The following is a 15,556-nucleotide window of genomic DNA, read 5'->3' on the forward strand; positions in this document are numbered from 1 at the left end:
CCTTATAGTTTGAAGTGGGGTAATGTGGTGTCTCCAGATTTGTTCCTTTTGCTTAGTCTTGCTTTCATGTGTGGGCTTTTTTTTGGTTCCATATGATTTTTAGGATTTTTTTTCTAGTTCTGTGAAGACTGATGGTGGTATTTGGATGGGAATTACATTGAATTTGTAGATCGCTTTTGTCATATTGTCATATTCACAATATTGATTATACTCATCCATGACCATGGGATGTGTTTCCATTTGTTTTTGTCATCTATGATTTCTTTCAGCAGTGTTTTATAGTTTTCTCTGTGGAGGTCTTTCACATCCTTAGTTAGGTATATTCCCAAGTGTTTTATTTATTTTGCAGCTACTGTTAGAGGGGTTGAGTTCTTGATTTGGTTCTCAATTTGGTTGCTGTTGGTGTATAGCAGGGCTACTGATTTTTTACATTAGTTTATATCCTGAAACTTTGCTGAATCAAGTTACCAGTTCTAGGAGCATTTTGGATGAGTCTTTAGGGTTTTCTAGGTATACAATCATCGTCAGCAAACAATGAAAGTTTGACATCCTCTTTACCAATTTCGATGCCCTTTATTTCTTTCTTATTGCTCTAGCTAGGACTTCCAGTACTATGTTGAATAGAAGTGGTGAAAGTGGGCATCCTTGTCTTATTCCAGTTCTCAGGGGGAGTGCTTTCAACTTTTCCCCATTCAGTATAATATAGACTGTGGGTTTCTCATAGATGGCTTTTATTACCTTAAGGTATGCCCCGTGTATGCCAATTTTGCTGGGAGTTTTATCGTAAAGGAATGCTGGATTTTGTTAAATGCTTTGTCTGGGTCTGTTGAGATAATCAGGTAATTTTTGTTTTTAACTTTTTTTATGTGAGGTATTACATTTATTGACTTACATATGTTAAACTATCCCTGCATCCTTGGTATGAAACCCACTTGATCATGGTGGATTAGGTTTTCGATATGCTGTTGGATTTGGTTTGGTAGTATTTTGTTAAGGATTTTTGCATCAGTGTTCATCAGGGATATTGGTCTGTAGTTTTCTTTTTTTGTTATGTCTGGTCTGTTATGTTTGTTGTTTGGTTTTGAAACTACGGTAATACTGGCTTCATATAATGATTTAGGAAGGATTCCCCCTTTGTCTATCTTTTGGAACAGTGTCAATAGGATTGGTACCAATTCTTCTTTGAATGTTTAATGGAATTTAGCTGTGAATCCATCTGGTCTTGGTCTTTTGTTTGTTTGTTTTGTTTTTGAGATCTGTTGCCCAAGCTGGAATGCAGTGGCACGATTTCAGCTCACTACAACCTCTGCCTCCCAGGTTCAAGCGTTTCTCCTGCCTCAGACTCCCGAGTAGCTGGGACTACAGGCGCCCACCCCCATGCCCGGCTAATTTTTTGTATATTTAGTAGAGATGGGGTTTCACCATGTTGGCCAAGCTGGTCTTGAACTCTTGACTTCAGGTAATCCACCTGCCTCGGCCTCCTAAAGTGCTGGGATTACAGGCGTGCGCCATCGTGCCTGGCTGGTCCTGGCCTTTTTTTTGTTGGCAATTATTTTATTACCATTTCTATCTCACTGCTTGTTCTTGGTCTGTTTAGAGTTTCTAAGTCAGCCTGGTTTAATCTAGGAGGGTTGTATAGTTCCTGGAATTTATCTGTCTCCTCTAGGTTTTTCTAGTTTATGTGCACAAAGGTTTTCATAGTAGCCTTTAATAATCTTTTGTATTTCTGTGGTATCAGTTATTATCTCCTGTTTCATTTCTAATTGAGCTTATTTGGATCTTCTCTCTTCTTTTCTTGATTAATCTCACTAATGGTCTATCAATTTTATTTATCTTTTCAAATAATCAGCTTTTTGTTTAATTTGTCTTTTATATTTCTTGTTTCAATTTCATTTAGTTCTGATCTAATCTTCATTATTTCTTTTCTGCTTTGTTTGAGTTTGGATTGTTCATGTTTCTTCTTCAATTCTGTGAGATGTGACCTTAAATTGTCATTTGTACTCTTTCAGAGTTTTCAATGTAGGCATTTAATGCAATGAACTTTCCTTTTAGCACCGCTTTTACTGTATACCAGAGGTTTTGATGGGTTGTGTCACTATTATCATTCAGTTCAAAGAATTTTTGAATTCCATCTTGATTTCATTGTTGACCCAATGATCATTAAGAAGCCGGTTATTTAATTTCCATGTACTTGCATGGTTTTGGGGTTTCCTTTTGGACTTGATTTCCAATTTTATTCCACTATGATCTAAGAGAGTACTTGATATAATTTTGATTTTTTAAAATTTACTGGGACTTGTTTTGTAGTCTGTCTTATGGGCTGTCTTGGAGAATGTTCATATGCATATGAATAGAATGTATATTCTGCAGTTGTTGAGTAGCATGTTCTGTAAATATCTGTTACGTCCATTTGTTGTCAGGTATAGTTTAGGTCCATTGTTTCTTTGTTGACTTTCTGTCTTGATAAGCTGTCTAGTGCTGTCAGTGGAGTATTAAAGTCCCCACTATTATTGTGTTGCTGTCTATCTCATTACTTAGGTCTAATAGTAATTGTTTTATAAATTTGGGAGCTCCAGTGTTAGATGCATATATTTTTAGAATTGTGTTATTTCCCTGTTGGACTAGTCCTTTTATCATTTTATAATCTCCCTCTTTGTCTTTTTTAACTGCTGTTGCTTCGAAGTTTGTTTAGCTTGATATAAGAATAGCTACTCCTGCTCACTTTTGGTGTCCATTTGCATGGAATATCTTTTAGCACTTCTTTATCTGAAGTTTATGTGAGTCCTTATATGTTAGGTGAGTCTCCTGAAGACAGCAGAAACTTGGTTGGTGAATATCTTTTTTTTTTTTCTGAGATGGAATCTTGCTCTGTCACTCAGGCTGGAGTGCAGTGGCATAATCTCAGTTCACTGCAACCTCTGCCTCCTGGGTTCAAGCAATCCTCCTGTCTCAGTCTCCTGAGTAGGTGGTACCACAGGCACATGCCACCACACCCAGCCAAATTTTGTACTTTTAGTAGAGATGGGGTTTTGCCATGTTCCCCATGCTAGTCTCGAACTCCTGACCTCAGGTGATCCACCCACCTAGGCCTCCCAAAGTGCTGGATTACAGGCAAGAATCACTGTGCCCGGCCAGGTTGGTGAATCTTACCCATTCTACCATTCTGTATCTTTTAAGTGGAATATTTAGGCCATTTATATTCAATGTTAGTACTGAGATATGAGGCACTTTTCTATTCATCATGCTATTTGTTACCTGAATACTTTGGTTTTGTTCATTGTGTTATTATTATATAGGTCCTGTGAGATCTGTGTTTTAATGAAATTCTATTTTGGTGTATTTCAAGGATTTGTTTCAAGATTGAGAGCTCCTTTTAGCAGTTCTTGTAGTGCTGGCTTGGTAGTGGTGAATTCTCTTGGCATTTGTTTGTCTGGAAATATTGTTATCTTTCCTTCATTTATGAAGCTTAGTTTTGCTGGATACAAAATTCTTGTCTGATAATTGTTTTTGTTTAAGGAGACTAAAAATAGGACCCCAATTCCTTCTGGCTTATAGGGTTTCTGCTGAGAAATCTGCTGTTAATCTGATAGGTTTTCCTTTACAGGTTACCTGATGCTTTTGCATCACAGTTCTTAAGATTCTTTTTGCCTTGACTTTAGATAACCTGGTGATTATCTTTTTGTGATGAATTTCCCAGATGTTCTTTGAGCTTCTTGTATGCGGATGTCTAGATCTCTAGCAAGGCCAGGGAAGTTTTCCTCAATTATTTCCTGAAATATGTTTTCCAAACTTTCTCTTCTTCCTTGGGAACACCAATTATTCTTAGGTTTAGTCCCAAACTTCTTGGAGGCTTTGTTCATTTTTTAAAAATTCTTTTTTCTTTGTCTTTGATGGATTAGGTTAATTCAAAAGCCTTGTCTTCATGCTCTGAACTTTTTTCTTCTGTTTGTTTGATTCTATTGCTGAGAGTTTCCAGTGCATTTTGCATTTCTCTAAGTGTGTCCTTTATTTCCAGAAGATGTGATTTTTTTTATTTATGCTATCTATTTCACAGAAGAATTTTCCTTTCATATCCTGTATCATGTTTTTGATTTCTTTAAGTTGGACTTCATCTTTCTCTTGTGCCTCCTTGATTAGTTTAAGAATTGACCTTCTGAATTCTTTTTCTGGCAATTCAGAGATTTCATCTTGACTTGAATCCATTGCTGGTGAGCTGGTATGATCTTTTGAGAGTGTTAAAGAAACATGTTTTGTCATATTACCAGAATTATTTTTCTGGCTCCCTCTCATTTGGGTGGACTATGTCAGAGGGAAGGTCTAGGATTGAAGGAATTAGCATATTCTTTTGTCCCAGGGGGTGCTCCCTTGATGTGATATTCCCTCACTTCCCCTAGAAATGGAGCTTCCTGAGAAGCAACCTGTAGTGATTGTTTTTGCTCTTCTGGGTCTAGCCACCCAGTGGAGCTACTGGGTTCTGGGCTGGTACTAGGGAGTGTCTGCAAAGAGTCCTGTGATGTGATCTGTCTTCAGGTCTTGCAGGTGTGAATACCAGCACTTGTTCTGGGGGAAGGTAGAAAGGAAGTGAAGTGGACTCTGTCTGTGCTTTTGTTTTTGTTTATTGTGCTGGTTTTGTGTTGGTTGGCTTCCAGCCAGGAGGTGGTGCTTTTGAAAGGGAGGATGCAAACTTGCTCTAGGAACCCCTGGTTAAGGGTTCAGGTTTCCCAGGTGGTGGGCAGGGATATAGGGCTCTTCAAAGATTATGACCTTTGTTTTGGACTACCAGGGTAGGTAGAGAAAGACCACCAGATAGATAGCAATAGGTGTGTCTGAGCTCAGACTCTTCTTGGGTGGGACTTGCTGTGGCTGCTGTGGGGCATGGGTGTGTGATTCCCAGGCCAATGAAGTTATATTTCCAGGGAGATTATGGCTGCCTCTGCTGAGTCATACAGGTCACCAAGGAAGTGGGGGAAAGTTGTCAGTCACAGGCCTCACCCTGTTCACATGCAGCCCACAGTCCCAAAGGTCAACCTCACTCCCCTTTTAGCCTTCCAGTAGCACCGAGTGTATTTCCAGGAAGCCTGTGGCCAGGGCTGAGAAGTTTTCCCAGACCACGAGCCACCCCATTGAGAAGGCAAGTAGACTCACAGTTTTTTGGCATCTCAGGGAGCCTGCAGTTCCTTCAAAGGGTCTGTGGATTCTCTCAGCTTTCCTGGTATGTTCCTGTGGTAGATCTTGAAGCAAAAGTCTTAATGCTGCTCTGTCCATTGGAGCAGGAGCTGCAAGCTAGTCCTGCCTCTAACTGTGTTCTTAACCACCATGTTATATTAAAAAAGAATTAGAGAATGAAAATTATATTCTGATTCTATTTTTGAATAATACAGAACCCAAGTACTATGGTCTGAGTGTTTGTGTACCTCTAAATTTATATGCTGAAATCCTAACTCCCAAGTTGATGGTATTAAGAGGCGGGACCTTTAGGGAGGTGATTAGGTAACGAGAGTAGAGCCCTCATTAATGGGACTAGGGTCCTTATAAAAGAAGCCAAAGACATCTCATTTTCCCCTTCTACCAAGTGAGGATGCAGCCAGAACATGCTATCTATGGACCAGGAAACCAGGCCTTGCTAGACACTTAATCTACTACACCTTGATCTTGGACTTCCCAGCCTCCAGAACTGTGAGAAACAAATTTCTGTTGTTTATTAGCTATTCAGTTTTTTTTTGTTTTGCTGTAGCGGCAGCCCAGATTTACTAAAACTTCAAATTTTGTTTTATTTTTCCCCTCTTATGGTTGTTTTAAAATCTTTTTCAAATCTAACAAATATACTGTTAGCTGAAATGATTATTTTGCCTTCCTTCTTATCAGTGCAGTTTGACATTTTCTGTTATGAAAATAAAAAGCACTCATAATTTTTGCATAATGGAGAAATTATCTTTATTGAGGAATGCATTTTATAACAAGTTGTATTATCACAAATCTCTAAAAATAACAATGCAGTTTTTAAACTCTTATTTTTTGAGTTGGAGCCTGGAGACAAAACAATAATAACAGCAAACAACAACAATAAACAAAAAAACCACTTAACACAGACATTTCTAGGCTGAAAAAGAGATGAAGTTGCCAAGGGCAAGGTTTTTTTTTTTTTTTCAATCATGTTTGGAAGTAAATTCCAACTTACAGAAAAAGTTGCAAGAATCAGACTATCTCAAAGAAAACACATATACCTTTTACTCAGATTACTCAATTGTTAAATTTTATCTCATTTGCTCTGTCAATTGCTCTCTTTCTCTATTTATGTGTATCATATTATTGTTAAATTTTACCTCATTTGGTTATCAATTGTTCTCTTTATGTATGTTTGTGTGTACTGTTGCACACACAAATGCACACAAATATATGTTTCTGAATTTTTTGAGAGTAGATTGCATATATTATGGCCCATTACCTCAAAATATTTTATTGTGTATTTTCCAAGAATAGGAATATTCTTTTACTTAATCAAAATATACTTGTTATCTGATTGACTGTCTATATTCCAATTTGCCAATTGACCTAACATTGTCCTTTGGAGCATTCGTGTTACCTCTAGTACAGGATCCAGTCTAGTATCACTTACTATGTTTAGTTCTTAGGTGTTTTTAGTATAATTTAATCTGAAACATTTCCACAACTTTTCTTTGTCTTCTATGGTATTGACGGTTTTGAAGAATTCAGTCAAAACTCCTTGTCTTTTTCTGCTGTTTTTGTTAAAGCCATGTTGTTTCCTTCTCAGTGTGTCACATTTGAAAGCACATGTTAAACATCCACGGTTTATTGGTGAGGTTAATTTTGATAACCCAGTCAAGAGGTTGTCCATTTTTTTTCCATTGCATAGTTATTTTTCTTTCCCCAGAAACTAACAAGCAATCTGTAAGGATATACTTTAAGCCCAGAATAATATCCTAATATCCTGCTCCTAATCAAAATTTCCCCCTAGCTTTAGCATTGATTGATAATTCTTGCCTGAGCCGTATTTACTGTGATGGTTGAAAAATGATGGTTTTCCAATTCCAGAACTCCTTTCACCCACATTTACCAGCTGGCCCATGACATTCTGTTGTAAAGGAGACACCTTCTCATTTGTCAGTCTATCTGTCTATCTATCTATCTGTCTATCTATCTATCTGTCATCTATTAGTCATCTATCTATCTACCTATCTATTGATTGTGTATCATTATATCAGTATGGATTCATGGATTTCTATTTTTTCCCAATGGTTTATAATTTATTATTTTTCTCAACTATTTTGCTCTCAAACTGGCTCAAGTTTGGCCAATGGGAGCCCCTTCAGGCAGGCTCTATGTTTTGGCAGTATATCTATTATTTTTTTGAACGTTACTTTCTGACATAACAAGATATTTCAGGCTCATCTTGTTCCTACCTTGCCCTTGCTTTGGAATCAGCCATTTTTCCAGGTAGCCCTGGTTTCTTTTAGTGGCAAATTATATTAGACAGGAAGATCTGAGTGCTAGGTGTATTCATTTCTGCTGAGGTGTTTTTGTGTCTAAGCCCTTTTGGCAGATAGAATTAGTAAATATATGCATGTGTATACACACACACACATATATACACACACATAGATGCATGTCTATTATCACACACATATATGCATGCAGGCATGTGTATGCAATTATAATACATATAAATGTACATATACATGGTTTAGAAATTATGAATGTATATCAATTCTATTCCATTTCCACATGGTTCTTTCTTGCCTTCCCTCATTTCATATTTGTATGTTCATTTTTCCACAGTGAACATCCTGACTCCCATCAACATCAACATCAACATGTTTTCTCATTTGCTCAATCATATAATACATTTGAAATAGTTTTATTATTACTTGGGCACAATGCAATTGTCCCCCATTCCTGCCTGTCACAAATTACTGGACCTAGTGATTATATGACTAGTTATTTATTTAAAATAAAGGAACTCCTATGTTTACAAAAACTCTTGTACAAAAATGTTTGTAGCAGCTTTATTCATAGCAGCCAAAAATTAGAAATAGCCCAATTGTCTTAATAGTAGAATGGATAAACTGTGATATAGTCATACAATGGAATAGTACTTGGTAATAAAAAAAAAAAACAAACTACAGCTGCATGCAACAATATGGATGTATCTCAAATACATTATGGTGAATTTTAAAAAGGCAAACAAGAAAGAATGAATGATGTATAATTCCCTTTATATGAATGGGCAAAATGAATCTATGTGATGGAAACCAAACCAGTACTTGCTTTTGGTAGGGGTGGAACAGAAAAGGACACTGATTGGGAAGGGGCAGAAAAAAATGTACTAGATTAAGAAAATGTTTTGTATCTTGATTGGGATGTGAGTTATATGGGTGCATGCATTTGTCACAGTGGACTGAACTCTACCCTTAATATCTGTGCATTTAACTATCTATAAATTATCCATTAATTTTAATATGTTGGCTGGAGTAGAGGCTACCCCTTTTAGCTGAGACTACAATTCTTTACATTAAAATAGCTCATTCTCCTAGCTTGCCTCATTTCTGATGCTCCTTCCCCATAACTCCCCTGGCCCCTGTCAGCATTTGAGTTTGCTACTGTGATCAATACTTTGATTTCCTTTTACTAACAAACTATATCCTTTTTATTCTCATTTCAAGTATACAAAGTTCAACATAGGTTAGAATTTTGTAGTTAATTAAATGACATCATCTACTGATCATGTCTGGCCAACATATATGCTTTAATGTAGTAATAACATGCATGCACATTAAAACTGTTTAAATAACACTGACTTCTAGATTAATTCTCAGTTTAGGCCTTTGCCTATCTGATATATTAAGACAAAAGCAAAAACAAACATTTGCAGTGTATTCAGGTTTTGTCAATGGAAGCAATTGATTTCCATCATTAAATGATCAAAAGCCACTTCAATGAGGAAACGATTTTTCAGACCTTCTCATAGATTCTGGTGCACACCACGCCCTTCATTTTACATTCCTTAAAAAAGAGAGAGGTTAATTGAGTATCTCAAGTTCAAACCAGAGAACAGAAAATATGTAATAAAAATAGAAATTCAAAATAAATTCATAAGATTAATTTAGAAAGGAATAAAATATTAGTTTGTTAGTCTCCAGTAATTCAGAATTATGACCATTGAAATAGAAGAAACAATTTAGAAGTTGATCTATGGTACTGTAAAGGAATTTTTTTAAGTGGCAAGTTTTTATGTATAATTCACTTGCATTTAAATCTAATAAGACAGTGATTTTCAAAAATATCTACATATTTGTGTTACCTGGGGAACATTTAAATATAGTGATGGCTCCTTCTCCCCCAAGAAATGTACATTCAGTTATCTGTTTGGGGGCCTCCATATTGGTATTTACTCCCCATGTAAATCTGTTGTGCAGCAAGGGGTAAGAACCACTGTACTAAAGAAAGAAACATTCGGAAGAGTACATGAATCTGTTTACATTCAATGTATGTGTTGATTAGTGAACATAAAGCCTTAACTCTTAAAAAAAATCGTCACAGTCATCACACACAAGCTTTGTCATTATTTTCATCTGCCAACTAGAAGTCTCCAATGAGTTCAGCTTGCTTTATTGATATGATTGATTCTAAGTTAGTAGGGGCTCTTGAATGAAAAATGTGGGTTATCTGCAAATAGTCTACAAATGACTTTGCAAATAGTCTACAAAATACACCTTGCAGAGTGTATTTTGCTTTTAAAATTTAGACTTGCCTTCTTCTTTGTGAGTCCAAACTAGTAAGATTTACCTAAACTTTGTCTAACCTTACTACCATTTTTAGGTATTTTTATTTGTAAAATAACAAATGGCCTTTTTTATTTCTAAAATCTTGGGTCAGTACTTGAAGATGAGTCTGTAATAGTTTAAATATCACTTAAGCATTAGCTATTACTTTATTCTTAGTCATTTTTATCCATTCATATTCCAAAGAACAAAGAATGTTTTGAAAATAATATAATCAAATTATTTATATAGCATGATTTCTCTATTTAGAAGTAAAAATACTCTTACCACTACCATTTTCCCATTCACTAGCTTTCTCTTTATGGTTGTCTCTTTGCCATCCCATCTCTGCACTTGATTCAGTGATCCTCTCTGCAGGGTTACGATGCTCTGCAAAGACAAGGTCATGCAATTGACTTGCCTGAAATTTGTTGATCAAAGAAGCAGTTCTTTCAGTACTGAACCATTTTCATAATAGATGTCTCAGGAGATACACTCCTTTTCAACAGAATGGAGTTTATCCTTTTAAACACTGGCAGGAATATTCCTCTCTCTCAAGCAGCCTACTGGGCCAACTTTGAAGAGAAACATTAAATATTACCTTGGCCTTTCTATTGTCAGCTGTGGTTTCTTCAAATTCCTGGCCTAGCTTGAAGGAGATCTCTGTATTTTTAAAGGTGCTTTCAGTTCGTATAGTTATAATATCTCCTTTCTTGCTGATGATCACAGTAGGTTTGGCCAAATTTCCCAGTTTTCTGGTGGCTAACCCCACACCTAAAAATTGAGATAGTGTTAGAACTATGGTGACCAAGAGAGCATAGCCAAACAGACTGTGGTGGCCACATCCTTTGCTCAGTGCTGCCCCAGGTGTGTCGATGGCAGGTAATATCACTTACTACTAAGCGTCTCCTTCTATGTTTCACTTCCAATGGAAATACATGCCCAGGACTCATACATTTTAGGTTTTGTTGTTCCAAAAGTAATGTCTGCAGATTTTCTTTTCTTTTGTTTTCTTTTTCTTTTCTTTCTTTCTTTCTTTCTTTCTTTTTTTTTTTTTTAAGATGGAGTCTCACTCTGTGGCCCAGGCTGGAGTGCAGTGGTGCATCTCGGCTCACTGCAAGCTCCGCCTCCCAGGTTCACTCCATTCTCCTGCCTGAGCCTCCCGAGTAGCTGGGACTACAGGTGCCCACCACCACGCCCGGCTAATTTTTTGTATTTTTAGTAGAGACAGGGTTTCACCGTGTTAGCCAGGATGATCTCGATCTCCTGACCTTGTGATCTGCCTGCCTCGGCCTCCCAAAGGGCTGGGATTACAGGCGTGAGCCACTGCACCTGGCCAATGTCTGCAGATTTTCAAGAGTAACAGTTTCCAGCTGAAATAGCTAGTGCAAGTCATCTATTTTTATCACATCCAATCCTATTCCCCATTGAAAATTACTAATTATAGATTTGCATAAATCATTTTAGAGATTTTAGTTTGTATGTACAAATGCTCTAGATATATTTTTTAAATGAGATTATAGCATATACATATTGTTCCATGATATTTTCCCTCAATACCATATTATGGATATGGAGAAGTATTCCCCTCATAGTTTTGATGGAATTTCACTTCTGAAATTTTGTGGCTTCTTTATCTAGCTGGTAGGAAAAAAATTATCCATCTACCTTTGAGATCTATACTATTATAAATGATCACAGAGAAATAAAATATTAAAAAAAAAACTCTTCTACGTTTCAAAAATGAAACACAATTAGACTCTTAAGTTTACTACCATTATTACCAAGACTATAAAATATATGGAAAAAGGAAAATGTCAAATTAAAAAAATATGAAAGAAAAACTAGTTTTCCAGGAAGTCTCAATGCTTGGATATACTTTTTCCGGTTAAAACGATCTCAAATTTTTATATACTGAATAAGAAGTTAAGAGTTATAGTCAATAAACTATAAACTATATTCTTTCTTCAAATTCTGATTAATCTTTTGTTATTTTATACAGTTTAGGACAATGTTTTTCAAGTTAAATCGTAATCTCTGGGACGGAGCCTGAGAATTTATATTTACCAAATCCCAAGGTGTTATTTTGCACACTAAACTGGAAAACAATGAAATTAGAGAATCCTTCACGGAGACTTTCTTTTATTTGGCTTCTTCCTCAGCTGTAAAGTGAAGTCTTTAAATCTAACTGGTCTCACAGTATGAATTCATCCCCATAAGTTCTCTTAGTGTTCCAGGCAACAATGGCATGACTTTGCTCATTTTATCTAAAATAGAACGTTTTATACAAGCTTTCTGAACAGTTAAGTAAAGCTGTAGGCACTTTGACAAGCACAGCAACCTCAGGTCACTGGCATCACTCTTTGTTATATTCATATAGTTCTGAAAATTCCCAAAGACTCTTCATATCTATTGTGTTTATATTGATGGGACATACTCTAGAAATAGAATAAAATAAAGTTGTTGTAACTAATGACTCAGTTTTCCATCTCCATTCACTGCTCCAACTCCAGAAACATCTGATGTTAGTGAAATTGAGTTTGAGTTTACTGCCACAACTCCAGTTCTTTTTCTCTCAATAACTTCCCTAGGCTATGAACATAGTATTTTAGGAAGTATTTTTGTTTTTCAAACTCTCTGTATCTACATTTGTGTAATAAAGGACAACCTAGAGGTAGAGAGAAAAAACTATTAGTTTAGCTAAAAATTAAAATTTTAAATTAAGGTTTTCTAGGATTTGCAACATATTCAATTCCTTATTTTGTGAACACTTTAGTTGCTATGAACATAGCTCTCAGAAAAGCCAGAAAATGGGTTGACTATGCTTTTAAGCTTTCTTTCCTCTGGATCTGCAACCAAAATTCTCTTGGTATGAAATTGCCCTTGAAATCAGTGGGAATTCCATGCATTTAAGCAGGTCTCTCATTTAAGTTAAAGTCTATTAAAAGTTACCACAAATAAAATTCAAATAAATTATCTGAATGACACAAAGAAGATTAATCCTAAAAGAGGAATGTACTGTGGCCTGTGCAAACCCCCCAAGTCTCCTGTTAAAGGTGTTAGATGAAAATGTCATGTAGCTTTCTTAAAAAGGAGCTTTTCAGCAGAACAACAAAAAGCATTTCTTACCCAGAGCTTTCATGTAATCGTCAAAGTGCTCACTAGAGACAAGTTTCCAGGTGCCCAGGAATTTGTTGCTCATCTTGATGGGTGAGAGCTCAACGCAGTTCTAAGTGAGATTCAGGAGACTCAGATAAGATGCTGAGGCCTGAGAAGATTCTTTTCAAGGACGCCCAAAGCATGTGACTCTTACAGAGACCCAATGGGGAAAGGCAGTGTCGGGACTAAGCAATGAATGGCTCTTCAATGGCCAGCTGCCCGCCCAATAGGATAAAAGAAAACCCCACATAATACTCCCTTTTGTCTCCAAAAAAATTTATAAAATGAATGAGATTACTATTTGAATCTTCAAAAAATTTTTGATCGATCTTAATTTATAAGAAGGCTTAGGCCCTTCATGCTTTGGAAAAGACTGCATGAATTATGTGATCGTGTATGAATGTGTGTGTGTTTAGGCATGTCGGTCACTCTCAATCCTGAGTCTGCACAATTAAAAATTCTTATTGAAAGGGAAGAAAAAGAGGAAAATGTCTGTAAGTATTATGATAACAGTCACAAATATGTTGTGGGAGAGAAATGTAGGGGAGCAGTGTGAGGAAGTATTCATAGGTAAGAAGGCTTGGCATAGTTCACATATCCCAGGCAGGCAGAGTAGGCAGACAAAGAAGTCAGTCTATTGCAGCAGAGCACAGAAATTGTATTCATGTGATGAAACAAGAAGTAGCACTATAACATGTTCTTTGAGCACAACAAAGATTTTCAGCTAAAAATACTCAAAATCTGAACTAAGCAGGTTCCTGGATACTATAACCATTTGTGTTTAAGTCATTTAAAATGAATCTACAATTTTATAAAGAGGATTTCCTATAGAAAGAGTACTAATGTATATTCAGAACTCGCTATGGGCCAGACACTGTGCTAAGTGCTTAATACAGGTGATCTCATTTAATTATATCAGTGACTCCAAGAGTTAGGAACTATTATTATATCCATTTTACCAATGATAAAAATGAGCTTGGGGACATTAGGTAAATTGCTTCCAAAAGTTGAATAAGAAGAGGACGGGTCTGAACCCAACATTACTGCCAGTGCCTGGGTTCTGAACCATGATCTTAACCTGCTTCTATTATGCTATACCATACATGCTACATGTACAGAGGCCCTGGCCAGAGATCACCTGATGCTGATAGCACCATGATTGGCTAGAAACACTCTTGCTCTTCTCAAAAATCAAGTGGGGTAAAAAAATCAAAAGATCCAGCCTACTATATTACATCAAAGCCCCAGTCTTTGGCCAAGGGGAACAAATGTAAATCCACTTAGAACGTAAGTGTTGCTCTTGAGAATCTCTAATTACTGCTATATCTTTCCTAGCAGGTTTTTTTTTTTTTTTTTTTTTTTTTTTTTTTTTTTTTTTACCTTAGCATGAATTCTGACTGTGAAACAACTGATTTTACCAAGTTTTATACATTTAGTAAACAGGTTGGTACTGTTTACAACAACAGCAACAACAAAAAAAACAAAAATATGATGAATTTGGTCATAACAGGTAGAATCATTGGTAACAAGGGCTCGGGAAACCCAGTCCCATAGCTGTGACATAACTATTGCAGTTATGTAGTTAGAGTTCAAGCTGAGCAAAACATGTGAAATCATTTACAGTGTGCTGAAGTTACATTTACATTCCCAGTGCCTGAATAGCTCGAGGTGGGAAAGAAATAGTGAATAGGAAAATTCCTCAGCTAACCAACTAACCCAAATCTAAACCCAAGAAAGTGTATAATCCCATCGTACTGGGATAGAAAAAACAACTATGAAATAAAGAGCTTTTGATTAGTGGATATGTTTTTTGATTTTCCAAAACACTTTACAAAAATGATGATATCATTTGTACCTTCAAAACTTTTTTTTTTTTGTCAGCTGTACACTATTAAGGAGTACAGCATTCCGCATTTAAGTTTTCTGCCTAAATAAATGAAGGACCCTCAATCCCTCACCCTCACACTAGAGCCGAGACTTGTATTCAGTGGGACTGCTCCAAGAAAGCTGTGTGAAGTTTAAGCTGACTCTGTATTGCACATAGGAACAGCAGTGGAGTTTAAAATGTAAACATTGAGCCATATATTTCCAAGACAGAAAACTTATAACTTTGAAGCAATATTAGACTAAGAGAAAAATTTTCTACTTAAGGCTTATCAGCAATTGTACCTGACTGCTATTAATAGAACTGACCAGACGAGTTTGGACCATGATGAGATTCTGAGGCCAGTACATGGGCCAAAGGCACAGATTAAAGCAATAAGAGAAGACACAGACTGAACCAGGCCTGACACATTACATCACTCCTAGCTAAGAAAGTCATCAGTGTCCTAACAAGAAAGAATGCACAGAACCACATTATAACTAGATGTATATTTAGACTGGACTACATGTTTGTAAAATACATATAGTCTCTCTATGATGTGTGTTCAGTTCTTCTCTCTTCACCAATTTATTGTCCATGTAAATTCTCAAGATACGGCAAGTTATTTGAATCATATGCTGAAAGGAAGATCCAAAGGGCCAAACAAAATAAATAAGGAAATCTTACTCTATATAACACACCATGTAAGTGCTCCTTATAGATTGTCTTCAAGCTAAATCCAATCATATATTTG

At 36.3% G+C, this 15,556-nt stretch overlaps 1 protein-coding gene across 3 annotated transcripts; it reads right to left on the minus strand.

Annotated features, from left to right (window-relative positions):
• Positions 1-5,909: 5,909 nt before the first annotated feature.
• On the minus strand, positions 5,910-13,118 carry PMP2 (peripheral myelin protein 2). 3 transcript variants are annotated; one of them, XM_010378478.2, is made up of 4 exons: positions 12,909-13,118; positions 10,381-10,553; positions 10,068-10,169; positions 5,910-9,021 (listed from the first exon to the last, which is right to left on the minus strand). In XM_010378478.2, exons 1-4 carry the CDS (start codon positions 12,979-12,981, stop codon positions 8,971-8,973), a joined length of 399 nt encoding a protein of 132 aa, XP_010376780.1. In that variant the 5' UTR covers positions 12,982-13,118; the 3' UTR covers positions 5,910-8,970. The 3 variants fall into 3 exon arrangements, with proteins under 3 accessions (XP_010376780.1, XP_030793989.1, XP_030793988.1); XM_030938128.1 differs by having other exon boundaries at positions 8,730-9,021; positions 10,074-10,169; positions 12,909-13,110; XM_030938129.1 differs by lacking the exon at positions 10,381-10,553 and having other exon boundaries at positions 12,909-13,039.
• Positions 13,119-15,556: the final 2,438 nt, after the last annotated feature.

The sequence above is a fragment of the Rhinopithecus roxellana genome, chromosome 9 (assembly GCF_007565055.1).
Source record: "Rhinopithecus roxellana isolate Shanxi Qingling chromosome 9, ASM756505v1, whole genome shotgun sequence".
Classification (NCBI taxonomy): domain Eukaryota; kingdom Metazoa; phylum Chordata; class Mammalia; order Primates; family Cercopithecidae; genus Rhinopithecus; species Rhinopithecus roxellana.

Excerpts from the sequence above, each read along its gene's own strand:
- PMP2 (XM_010378478.2), bottom strand. The coding sequence starts at position 12,981 with ATGAGCAACAAATTCCTGGGCACCTGGAAACTTGTCTCTAGTGAGCAC. Across the intron at positions 10,554-12,908 it reads CGATTACATGAAAGCTCTGG|GTGTGGGGTTAGCCACCAGA; the intron begins GTAAGAAATGCT and ends CTCAATTTTTAG. Across the intron at positions 10,170-10,380 it reads CTGACAATAGAAAGGCCAAG|AGCATCGTAACCCTGCAGAG; the intron begins GTAATATTTAAT and ends TTGTCTTTGCAG.